The sequence below is a fragment of the Moschus berezovskii genome, chromosome 12, assembly GCF_049115385.1.
Source record: "Moschus berezovskii isolate FMDL1 chromosome 12, NW_MosBer_1.0, whole genome shotgun sequence".
In the NCBI taxonomy this organism is placed as follows: Eukaryota; Metazoa; Chordata; class Mammalia; order Artiodactyla; family Moschidae; genus Moschus; species Moschus berezovskii.
In genome coordinates, this window is record NC_142471.1 from 60,804,393 (window position 1) to 60,817,560 (window position 13,168).

The 13,168-nt window shown below is 40.4% G+C and overlaps 1 protein-coding gene across 2 annotated transcripts in view; it reads left to right on the forward strand.

Moving 5' to 3' along the window:
• The window catches only part of PDE6C (phosphodiesterase 6C), a 51,771-nt gene that overhangs the window by 28,853 nt on the left and 9,750 nt on the right, over positions 1 to 13,168 (forward strand). For both annotated transcript variants that reach the window (XM_088842144.1, XM_055425058.2), the window contains exons 12-15: positions 2,039 to 2,185; positions 2,430 to 2,537; positions 3,808 to 3,917; positions 6,113 to 6,200. In XM_088842144.1, the coding sequence (XP_088698270.1) occupies positions 2,039 to 2,185; positions 2,430 to 2,537; positions 3,808 to 3,917; positions 6,113 to 6,200 (453 nt within the window). The remainder of the gene's footprint in view (positions 1 to 2,038; positions 2,186 to 2,429; positions 2,538 to 3,807; positions 3,918 to 6,112; positions 6,201 to 13,168) is intronic.

Below are 13,168 nucleotides of genomic sequence, written 5' to 3' on the forward strand. Positions count from 1 at the left end.
GAGGATGTGAGAGGCCCTGTGAGGAAGGAACTTTGGGGAGTGCTATTAGGGGCTGCCCTTGTGGCTCAGCTGGTAAAGAATCTGCCTGCAATGCGAGAGACCTGGGTTTAATCCCTTGGTTGGGAAGATCCCCTCGAGAAGGGAAAGGCTACCCACTCCAGTATCCTGGCCTGGAAAATTCCATGGACTGTATAGTCCATGGGCTTGCTAAGAGTCAGACATGACTGAGCGACTTTCACTTTCCCTAGGGGTCATGTGATTAATGCCCTCTAATTGTCTTTGACACGTGAAAATAAAATTGGTACTGCTTTTTCATTAAAACAACAAAGACAAAAATGTTACCATTGTTATCCGCATTTCACAGGTGAGAACACTGATGTAGCTAACCCCAACCCAGAACTGAGCACTAGTTTCCTGGCTCAAAACCATTGCTTTGCGGGAGAGAGATCTCTGCCCAAAGTGACCATCTAAGAGTGGCCTTGGGGAGAAGGGGTTCTTCTTCCTTGGAGAATCAGGAAAACCCTGCAAAGAAGGGCAAGGGTGTGAGGGCCAGCTCTGACTCGGGGGTTAGATGAACAGATACCATAATTGTATTTAAAAGAGCCATATAGCATTTGGTGTTGAAATTTGAACAAATAGAACATGAATCATCCTCTGGGCCAAGCCTGAACTTTCTGAGGGATGTGACCTTAGCATAGTATTAAGGGTTTACTATGGGCTCAGTGAACACCCACTGAACTGAACTGCTCCTGCACGTCCGTCTGCTGGGCCACACAGCAGACTGTGTGCTTCTTTCTTTCTTTCTTTCCTCGCCTGCTTCTTTCTTCCTGAGGGGTTGTCTCTGCCCTGCCGCCTATCACATCAGCTGAATACACACCCTTCCAGAATCTCACCTTTTACTGTCAGTATTTTTAACCGCTTCAGTAAGTTAAGTCCTTAAAGCCAAGACCCACAATTTTGTTTCCCAAGCCATGTCCATGTGACTAGTTCAACTGTGTTTTCACCTGACAAGGGGTGGGTTAAATGAGATGTCTGCGTGTGTAGCAGGACACTGGGGAGCATTCATTCATTCATTCAATGAACATTAACCACGCACCTCTGTGGGACAGGCCCTCAGGTTCTGTTACCGCAGCAGGTAACACACCATGATCCCATCCTTAGGGAACCACAGACTAGTGGGAAAGCATCACTGAGCTTGTAAAGAAAATACGATAGAACTGAATCAAGCCATCATTTACTATTTACTAAATATTTCTAGAAGAGGAAAAAAGAGAAGTTGAGTATTGAAAATGGGTTGCTGCTGCTGCTGCTAAGTCGCTTCAGTTGTGTCCAACTCTGTGCGACCCCACAGACAGCAGCCCACCAGGTTCTGCCGTCCCTGGGATTCTTCAGGCAAGAACACTGGAGTGGGGTGCCATTTCCTTCTCCAATGCATGAAAGTGAAAAGTGAAAGTGAAGTCGCTCAGTCGGGCTACTGTAATTCAACATTTTATTTTACATCAGAGAAAGAAAGTAGCCTCTGGGGTCTGCTTTGGAACTGAATGCCGTCACCTAGAAAGCTTTTCAGGATAGCTGAGCCTCAGTTTAACCATCTGGAAACTGAGGGTCATTTTGCAGGTTTGTTGTGAGGATAACAGGGGCATAACCCAGTGCTGGGTATGTAGAGGCTCAGGGGAGTGCATGTGGCATCATTGCATTGTAATTTTGTGTATGACTAAATGGAAGGACTGATGCTAAAGCTGAAACTCCAATACTTTGGCCTGAGACGAGTTGACTCACTGGAAAAGACTCTGATGCTGGGAGGGATTGGGGGCAGGAGGAGAAGGGGACGACAGAGAATGAGATGGCTGGATGGCATCACCGACTCGATGGAGGTGGGTTTGAGTGAACTCCGGGAGTTGGTGATGGACAGGAAGGCTTGGTGTGCTGTGATTCATGGGGTTGCAAAGAGTAGGACACAACTGAGCGACTGAACTGAACTGAAATGAAAGAGAGAAAAAAGGATGTAAACTGGAACCTTTGGTCCTTGTTTCAACAGAAAGAGGACCTGCCAGACCCACGGACCGCAGACCTGTATGAATTCCGCTTCAGCGACTTGCCTATCACAGAGCACGAACTGATTAAGTGTGGACTTCGGCTGTTTTTTGAAATAAACGTGGTGGAGAAATTCAAAGTACCCGTAGAGGTTAGATGGTATTTAATTTAAAATATGGTGTGATTCTGTGTCAGTTCTCCACTGTGTAAAATTACCTGTGGTTCAAAAAGATTCCCTGCAGTGCGGATCTTAAATTATCATTAACTTTGTCAATATATCCGCTTAAACCCTGTAAACAGGGCCATCCTATCTTTGCAGATAAGGTTGTCACAGACCTTCTAACCTTTAGAATGCTGTTCCAAAGTCTGAGTGGTGTTGTCTTCTTTGGCGGCAGGTTCTCACCAGATGGATGTACACAGTGAGGAAGGGATACCGGGCCGTCACGTACCACAACTGGCGACACGGGTTTAATGTGGGGCAGACCATGTTCACTTTGCTGATGGTAGGTATGGAGCACAGCAATTAGTGAAAACCTGCGTGCCTCCCTCCTGAACGTGGTGAGAATAGATGCAGGCTATCACTTTAGATCTGTAATTTTGGAATTCATGGATCAGTTCAGTTCAGTCGCTCAGTTGTGTCCGACTCTCCGCGACCCCATCAATCACAGCACGCCAGGCCTCCCTGTCCATCGCCAACTCCCGAAGTTCACTCAAACTCATGTCCACAGAGTCGGTGATGCCATCCAGCCATCTCATTCTCTGTCGTCTCCTTCTCCTCCCGCCCCCAACCTTTCCTAGCATCAGAGTCTTTTCCAGTGAGTCAACTCTTCGCATGAGGTGGCCAAAGTATTGCAGTTTCAGCTTTAGCATCAGTCCTTCCAATGAACACCCAGGATTGATCTCCTTTAGAATGGACTGGTTGGATCTCCTTGCAGTCCAAGGGACTCTCAAGAGTCTTCTCCAACACCACAGTTCAAAAGCATCAATTCTTCAGCGATCAGCTTTCTTCACAGTCCAACTCTCACATCCATACATGACCACGGGAAAAACCGTAGCCTTGACTAGACGGACCTTTGTTGGCAAAGTAATGTCTCTGCTTTTTAATATACTATCAAGGTTGGTCATAACTTTCCTTCCAAGGAGTAAGCGTCTTTTAATTTCCTGGCTGCAATCAGCATCTGCAGTGATTTTGGAGCCCAAAAAAATAAAGTCTGACACTGTTTCCACTGTTTTTCCATCTATTTCCCATGAAGTGATGGGACCAGATGCCATGATCTTTGTTTTCTGAATGTTGAGCTTCAAGCCAACCTTTTCACTCTCCTCTTTCACTTTCATCAAGAGGCTTTTTAGTTCCTCTTCACTTTCTGCCATGGATACAATCCCATAAATCCCCAAATCCTCTGGACATGATGCCAGGGCATGTGGGTATCCCTGGGCGCTTGACTGAATTATAACTCTGACACTCATATACTTACATCTTTAAAGGAAAAAATTCAGTTACCTGCTAGGTTTGTAACTGCCCAGAATGAGTTACAAGAAGTAAAACCAGTTTGGGACTTCCCTGGTGGTTCAGTGGTAAAGACTCCATGCTTCCAATGCAATGGGTCAAGGTTTGATCCCTGATCAGGGAACTAAGATCCCACATGCCGCGCGGTGTGACCAAAAAAGAAAGAAAGCAAGCTTGCTCTAAAAACACAGCAGACCCCCATGCTGCATGATGTATTAATGTAAGTGTATTCATGTAAGTGAATATATATGTCTATTTTCTTTTAGACAGGAAGACTGAAGAAATACTACACAGACCTTGAAGCCTTTGCCATGCTTGCTGCTGCCTTCTGCCACGACATTGACCACAGAGGCACCAATAATTTGTATCAGATGAAGTAAGTGAACATACGCTGCCACATCCACAGTTCTGGTGCCCCTGCCTTATTTGTAAATGCCTTCACTGTTTTTTCAACTTTGTTTCATCAAAGTATTGAATTCATACCTTTAGGTGCATTGATCTTCGACTTGCAGCTGTACACCCTTGGGTGACACCCCCAGCTCAAGCTAGAGAACATTTCTTTCTGGGCTCACTACCTCTTGCGTCCCTCATCCTTGTGCCTCCACCAGCTGACCTTGCATCTTATCATCATTACCACTTTCCCCTCTTGCCTAAGAAAAGAAGCGCAGGCTCTCAGCTCAGACAGATTTGTATTCAATGAGTTCACAAATTATTTGAACTTTCTAAGCTTTGAGGTCCTCATTGGGAAAATAAGAACTGTAACAATACTACCTAACACTTAAGGTCATTGTGGAGATTAAATAAGGCTGTGCATGCAAAGCGTCAGCACACGGTTGGTGCTTGGCGGTTAATAATTATCGTGTATTATTATTATTACTGTTATCATGTCACTGGCACTTTCAAAATTCGTCAGCAATGCCGTGGCCAACCTAGCTCCTTGATAGTGACATTTAAGAAGCTCTGTCTGCCTTGGCTGCACTATATCCTCATCTCCTCTACATAACCCACTACCCACAAGGTACCAGAGAAAGTGAGACATTTTAGAGAGAATGAGCTTTGGAGTCTGGGTTTGTGGGATCCAGACACTTCCTGGTTGAGTGATCTTGGGTAAATCACTTAATGTATTTGAGATTCAGTTTCTTAACTGGTAAGTGGGTACAATATTGACCTCTCAAAGACTGCTGTGAGAAACACCTGAAATTGAATGTCTGAAATTACATAGTAGATGCTCAAGAAATTTACTCAATGAAGTAAGCAGTGACTTTTCACCTTCAGCAACTCTACCAATCAGGCTTTGCCCTGAAGAGGGGATTCCCAGTCTGGGTTCGGGCAAGTCACATCTTCCTCTGAGAACTCCAGTCCGCGCTGGCTGTTCTGCATTCCTGAATGCAGGTTTCCTGACAGCTCACTTCTGCTCTCCTAACTGCTTCAGCCAACTCAGTTTCAAAGGAATGAATGTTTATTGAGCACTTGTGTACTGGGAGACCAGCTGAAAACTTGATACCTATGGCCTTTTTGAATCCTTGTAGCCCTTCCACCTGGGAGGTACTATTGTTCCCCTCTTTTACTGATAAAGAAACAAGTCCCAAACAGTCAAATCTAACTTGCTGTAGATGAAAAGAGAGTAGCCAGATGGGATGTGGCATTTCGTCTCCAGGTTTGCAGAAAAGATGAGACCACATCCCAGACTTCTGCTTTGGCCTGGTGTTGGGAGTCTGCATGGGTCCCATCAGCGATGGGCGAGCTGACCTTCTTCCTTTTCTTTCTTTGAGAGAAACTTTGTAGTTCAAGCAATTAAATCATTTTATGCATTTAACAAATTAGGGTTTTTCTTAAAAAGTTTTTTTTTAAAAAAGAGCATATTCTTCTGTTCTAAATCTAAAAATTCTTTTCCAACATGTTACTTTCAACAGTTTCACAGTCATTAGGGGAGAGGAAAGACGTGAAAAAAAAAAATCCTCAGATTGCCAAGGTTCTGTACTGTGTGATCTTCAGTTCAGTTCAGTCACTCAGTCGTGTCCGACTCTGCAACACATGATCACAGCACACCAGGCCTCCCTGTCCATCACCAACTCCCGGAGTTCACCCAAACGCACCTCCATCAAGTCGGTGATGCCATCTAGCCATCTCATTCTCTGTCGTCCCCTTCTCCTCCTGCCCCCAATCCCTCCCAGCATCAGAGTCTTTTCCAGTGAGTCAACACTTTACATGAGGTGGCCAAAGTATTGGAGCTTCAGCTTTAGCATCAGTCCTTCCAATGAACACCCAGGACCGATATCCTTTAGAATGGACTGGTTGGATCTCCTTGCAGTCCAAGGGACTCTCAAGAGTCTTTTCCAACACCACAGTTCAAAAGCATCAATTCTTCAGTGCTCAGCTTTCTTCACAGTCCAACTCTCACATCCATACATGACCACTGGAAAAATCATAGCCTTGACTAGACGGACCTTTGTTGGCAAAGTAATGTCTCTGCTTTTTAATATACTATCTAGGTTGGTCATAACTTTCCTTCCAAGGAGTGTGATCTTATGTGTCATCTTTAAATAGCTAACATGACCCTTTTCCTCCTAGGTCCACATCTCCGCTAGCAAGGCTTCACGGCTCTTCCATCTTGGAGAGGCACCACCTGGAGTACAGTAAGACGCTCCTGCAGGACGAGGTACATGGGTCTCTCTCTAGGGCAGCTCACAAGCTCTGCATCAAAATGCTTAGAAAGAGGATGATCCTGAATGCTGGTGGCCTACTGTATATACCCTTATTGAAGTCAATGGATAGACATGACTATATTGCAATAGTTTTTGAACAATCAAATTGGAAGTAGCTGAGATAGAGGAGGTAAGAGCTATGCAAAGTCACAGAATCTCTGTGGGTCTGTAGAGTAAGAAGAAAAAGTTTCCCTTGGGTAGATATGAATGTAAAAATAGGAGGCTACACAGCCACTGCTTTTCTTATTCATAGAGCGTGTACTGTTAAGGCATTGTCTGTATCTTTGAGAGAGCCAGGTGTTGGTAGTTTGGGGGTAGGCATGAAAATCAGGCTGTAAAATCAGAGAGCTGCCATTAGAGGCACTGAGTAAATGAGAGAGATGTCCCATTCAGGAGTGGGGCTAGGAGAGAAGAGGGGTGGCATCAGGGAACTGTTCACAGGAAGTGGCTTAAGCTTGGTCCTGAATTCATTGTGATTTATACGATATCATGTACTACTAACTTTTGATAAAAAGATTTTTCTTTTTATAGATTTTATTTAAAGAGTATGTAGGCTTGTTGGAACAGTTTTGAATATAATCTAGTTATGCTTGAGAACAAATCTGAGAAGATTCTAACCCAGAATGAATCATTGTTAGATAGAAGGGAACATTCTTCTGTCTGCACAGAGAAATTGTCCAGAATCACACAAACTCATTAGGATAAATAAGCCCTTGGGAGAGTGGAGCTTTTTTCACGTTTGATAATAATCGTTTATTTAAGGCTCAGGGGAAGGGGTACAAGGAAATGCATCCAAGTTTTGAGATAATATTACATTCTTCTGGGTAATCAAAAGCCAAGTGGGAAAAATCTGTAAGGGCAATTAAGCAGAAAAGTGGAAAAAAAAAACAGACACATGATTTAAATGTTTTTAATAGCCTGTGATTGATGCAGCATCCAGACAGGGGGACACAGACCGACTGCACTGAATTATCATTTCACAGGGCAGAGGTGGGCAGGCGGTTAAAAACACATCCTGGGTTCCATCTCCCACTTACCAGGCTCCCTGGGGATTGGACCTAGGAATCTGCATTTTTAATGAGAATTTTCATAACTCTCGTGTGTAGCTAGGACCTGTTCCTGCAGTAGTATCATAAAAAGAATGACGATATCTGTTCTATGAGAGTTGGAAAAATAGAATTGAAAGTAGTTCACGAATATAATACTAACTTGTTATCCACCCAGTTTGTTAAGGGTCTTGCTTTACTGGTTGGGATGGTCTTATATTTTTGAGTAAGGATCTTCCATATATCCAGCTGATGACATATACCACAGGCAGGTAGTATCAAAAATAATTTATGTAATTTTACATTTACCTACTAATGCAAAATATATTCTAAAACCTTTATAGCCAAATGTTTAAATGCTTAACTTTGGAAGGGCTCCTAGTAGCTCATATGTTTTTACTTTCTGGGATTTGAGAGTTTAAAATAGAGTTGTTGTTTCCCATCTTAATTTTTTAATGTTATTTACTCTGCAGTCTGAACTGGTTTTCATGGCTAGATAAAGGCTTATTCTTTTTAAAAAGGAGTATCGCATCCTAGTAATCCATGCCACCTTGGCAAGGACCTATCTACAATGCTATTTGACCTGCTAATTGCAGACTTTTAAGGGTTGTAAATAGAGTCACTAGGCAATAAATGCAATCATAGAGCTTTTTATGAGCAGGCAAACTGAATGCTGAAAAAATGAAATTTTAACATCAGATGTTCTTTTCACATTTTTGGAAGACAGTACAGTTCTTCTATTTATTTATTGTATAGAGGAAATATTTGTATTTAAAACCTTAATTTTTTTACATAAGGCAAATCCTTACCTAGCAATTTTGCCATTTTGTAGGCATTACTCATTGTGTTTTGTATATTATCAGGCTTTATGTCCCAGTATATCTGGATTCCCTGCTTTGAGGACAGAACTGTCTGTATTATAGTCAGAAATCCACCCTTTAACCTAATGAATAGGGGTTAAAGCCTTGTTAGGCAAATTTCTCAGAATATAAACTTTAATACTACAATGTACTGTCAGAATGACAAAATGCAATATTTAGCATAAATAACAGAATACTTTTATTATTCAGAACACTTCATAAAATTTATAACTGTATGCTTTTTCATACTGACTTCCTGTTATACAAAGAAGGAATGAAGAAGAAATTAAGTATATTGTGTATGATCACCAGCCAGCCACAAACATGTTGCAGTCTTCCCTTTTGGGTGTAACATGTACCACATTGAAGACTAGAGCTCACCTCCCTGAGAGTCCTCATCAGGATGAATTGGAGCCATTTCTATTTTGGTGTGGTACACTGAATTCAGATATGTAGTGCCATTTTCATAGCAATAAGAGAACAAGAATGGCCTATTAGTGGTATAGAGCAACGTTAGACTCTGGGCAGGCGAACCCTGCTGGACAGGTGGGGGCCCGGCTGGAGCGGGGCTGGCTGGGATGGGGCCTTCTCTCCGGTTCTGTGCACCTGTCTCTACATCACGTTTCCAGCACAATTCCCTGGAAGCACAAGTGGAATATTATAGACTCATCTATAGATGTCTTAAATTAATGACAGTAGTGGTTGTAAAAATTACATGCATATGCCTGCTATGAAAATTCAAACAATAGGAAACATTCTAAAGATAAATATTTAAAAATTGCTTTAAATCCTACCACTCAGAAAGAAGACATTTCATTAACATTTAATGAACTTCATTGTAGCCCATTGTGACTATGTATAGGCAGGATGGTTAGAAACAATGTTAGAAAAATTGGATCTCACTATCCGAACTATTATCTTTTGTTAGAGTTATCTATTTAATTGAATTTATTGAAGTGTAATGTTTGTACAATAAGCAGCATCCCTTTAATGTGTTATTCATACAAATTCTATGAATTCTATCCCTACACTTGGATAGATTTTATCCCACCACACTCAGGATACAGAACACTTCAGTCATCTCCTTTGGGATGACAGAGGAGACTGCTCCCTGGCAGTCTATTGCTGGATACAGAACACTTCAGTTCTGTAGTAGTCTATGCTAGTAGTCCCCTGGTAGTCTATGCCTCTCTCCTCCCAGCCCAAAGCAAGCAATGAAATGTTTTTAGTCACTACAGATTAGTTTGAATCTTCTAGATTTTTATATAAATGCAGTCATCCAATAATTACTCTTTTGTGATAACTTTCATTCAGAACAATAATTTTGTGATTTGTTCATTTTGAGCGAATGAGTCAGCAGTGATTCATTACTTTTCACTGCTGAGTGGTCTTGCATTTATCTTAAATGAAGATTTTAATTTTACTTCAGTTTAATGGAAGAAACATTTTTTAAGGGAAGGAATTACAGAACTTCAGAGAACTGTGTTCTTAATCACAAGAAATACTAGTTCTTAGAGAACACTAAAATCAATAACCAGTGGTTATGTGTTACCTTTTCACTATCTCTGAACTCCTTGCTATAAAACATGAAACAATTAGAATATTTACACTGCTTCCCACAGCTCTACTTCTGTTTTGTAAGCTATTATATTTTTTTTTACTGTTATCAGGATTTATAAAATTTATAATTTCCTTAAGTGTCTATTTTTTTTTAAACCAGAGCCTTTATTGCATGACTAATGGTCGAAATCCCTAAGATGAACTGGATGCTGCCCCAGCGGCTGTCTTGGGTTAGGTGTTCTCCCAGAATCCACGCCTGAATCTTCAGTATGCTATTTGTAGGTGCTTCGCTCACCTGGCCTCGGTGGTGTTCCATCTGTAGCCTTGGCAACTCCAGTCACATTTCCTTTTCTGCATGGCGGTATTGCCACAATGGTCATTAAGTCGACTTCTGAAGGTTGGAGGCCTTGGAACCAGTCTTACTTCCAAATGACAGTGTTCCCTTTGTCATCTCTCTTCTATGGTTGAGACCAAAGAGGCACAATTGTTTATTCCTACTTCTACTTTTATATGGGCCTGATACTTAGCCTCAGACTTTTTATCATGGCTTGTCCATTCCTGTGTATTTTACTTTGACTCGTATCTTAATTAGCTAGATTTTTGTCATCTGGTAGTTTTTCACAGTCTCTAAGCTAAGTACACACCTACAAAGATGTTTGTTACATTTTTGAAAGTCAGTTTGGAAGAATATAAAGGTTGTTGGGTCATTACTTTCTTCTCAGAAACTGGAGGACATTGCCTCAGTGTTTTTTGGTGTTCAGTTCAGTTCAGTCGCTCAGTCGTGTCCGACTCTTTGCAACCCCATGAATCACAGCACGCCAGGCCTCCCTGTCCATCACCAACTCCCGGAAATAAATGGCTGATTTGATTTTCTCCCTTGCAGGTGACTTTGTTTTTCTGCATAGATGTTCATATAATTCTTAATTCTTCATATTTTAGTAACTTTGAATGTTACTAAATGAATGGGTGATTCTGCATCTATTTTTTCCTTGATATAGGTTACACATATCCATAGAATCTTTTTTTTTTTCTAATTTCAGGAAAGCTTTTTTTTCATTGTATCTTTGAACATTTTTCTAATACATTGGGAATACCAATTATGTATATGTTGAATCTCCTTGCCATTTATTTATATTATGTTCTTTATATTTTTTAATAATTCTTTTTCCTTTTTGCTTTAATTTCCTCAAGACTATGGAGCTTTACGGTGGATTATATTGCTTTTATATTCCATTCCATTTTCCTCATTCTACTACTAGTTTTGCTAGTTTAATTTTACTGTTGTCTTACAATCTCTGCTTTGAGTTCTTGTGGTTTTGAAACTATAGATATTATTAGTGTGAATTTTTCATGTTCCATTGGGTATTTCCTTTGCTGTATTTTTCATTTGCCTTTTGTGTTCCTTTCTTCCATTGTTATTTTCTTAGTTTGGCGTGCGTGCGTGTGCAGTCATGCACTGTATTTACATATTCAGTCAACTACTGTAAGACCTTTATGTGACTTCTGATTCAGAGTTGTTACATGTGGCATACTGTGACTCTCTAGTACATGTCTTTTTGTGAACACATGGGTGTATTTCTGTTTGGTATGTACCTGGAAATAGAATTGCTTGGCCAATAGGGTGAGCATATGTTCAACCTCAGTGGATGCTAACAAGCAGTTTCCAAAATAGTTGTTATTAATACACATTCTTGCCACCAGTTCTAGTGGCTCTCCATTGTCTCCAACACTTGGTACTTTCCATCTTTCTCATTTTAGTCACTTGGGGGATGCACTGATTTGTGTCAAATTAAATAGCACTGATTAACACATATGAACTACACTTTTTTTTATTAACCTTTTGAAATTGTTTTGCGACTACCTTTGTTCTCGATTTGTAGGAATTCTTTATTCTGGTTTATGTATCTTTCATCAGAAATATGTATCACAAATATTTTCTCCCTGTGAATTGCCTTTTTATTCTCTTAATGTTGGATTTGGGTGAAAATAAGTTCTTAATTTTAATGTAGTCCATTTGATCAATTTTTTAAAGATTTTTTAGTTGTATTGTTTTTTGCCTATTCAAGGTAATGAAGGTATTTTATTGTTCTACCTTTCTCATTTAGATCCACAATCATTTTACAGCTTATCTTTATATATGGTTTGATGTAGAGATCAAGATACGTTTTCTGTCCATGTGAAAATCCAGTTGACTCAGCACCATTTATTGACCCACTTCATTTCAGTGATACTTTTGTCCTAAACCAGGTAACTGATTATAATGGACTGGTTCTGCATTCTCTATTCTATCCCACTAGTCACTTTGTGTCTCTTAGTGAGACAGTTGGTGTTTATATGTTTGTTAATGTGTCATCTTAGTTACTATAGCTTTGTAATAAAGTCTTCCTTCCAGTATAAATTCTCTAGTTTTGTTCTATTTGAAGATTGCTTTGGCTTTTATTAAGCCTTTGTATTTTCATGTAAATTTTGAAAGTTTGTCAATTTACATACACACATCCACAAAGTTGGTATTTTGGTTGGAACTGCATTGAATCCATAGGTTATTTTGTGTTCTCGTGGTCTTTATGCATAGGTTTTACACTTGTTTTCCTCTGAAAACTATTCATTCCTTAGTGGAACTTGCCATCTGCTGTGAGGGGAGGGCAGGAATGCACTGAGGACAGCCTCAGCTTTCTGTTTATTCAAACTCTGTCTCACCAATTCTATTTCTTTGGTCTGGAGAACTCACCTCTTTGATTTGGGCTTTCCAGAAGTTGGGAAGGCTCATGTTAAGCAAGCCTGTGAAGCTACAGGGTCTGTGTTAGGATCTGATCATTGCTGCCAACCTTCCTGCCTTCACTTCTTTTTACCTACAGCATTCTTTTTGGCACAGATGACTAACAGAAGTCAGTGCAAATGTATGTCAGAATAGTTTCCCCATCAGCTCATCCTCTGCTGCTGTTCTGTGTGTCAGACTGCATTTTTGAAGGACATCCTTCCATCTTCTGTGCCCTGTGTACATTCTAAGACCTCTTGCTCCAATTAAAAGATTACTGGCTCTGCCTTTGCTTACTTAAAAACAACTGCATGCATGTATATATGTTTAATCCTCAAATTGTTCCAAAAAGTTTTTAATCGAGTTTCCAAAAATACATGTAACATTAAAGAAAAAATGAGGGCTAATGGGAAAATAAAAATAAGACGAAGTATGGGGCAGGCCCACAATGTATACAGTGAGAGATATAAATATTTATTAGACATGGGCCACAGATTTGGTCAAGGGATTTCTAGTAACTAATATAAAACAGTAACAGGATCTTTTATGTGAATCTATATCCATGGCTGAAAAAGAAACTACTTACAAGCTCTTCTTTTAAGAACTTTTGCTAGGAAAGAAGGAAAAGAGGAAATAAAAAAATAATACTGAATTAAGAAAGGGTTTTGCAATTAGAGACTTGTACAGTAAAAATAAGTGAG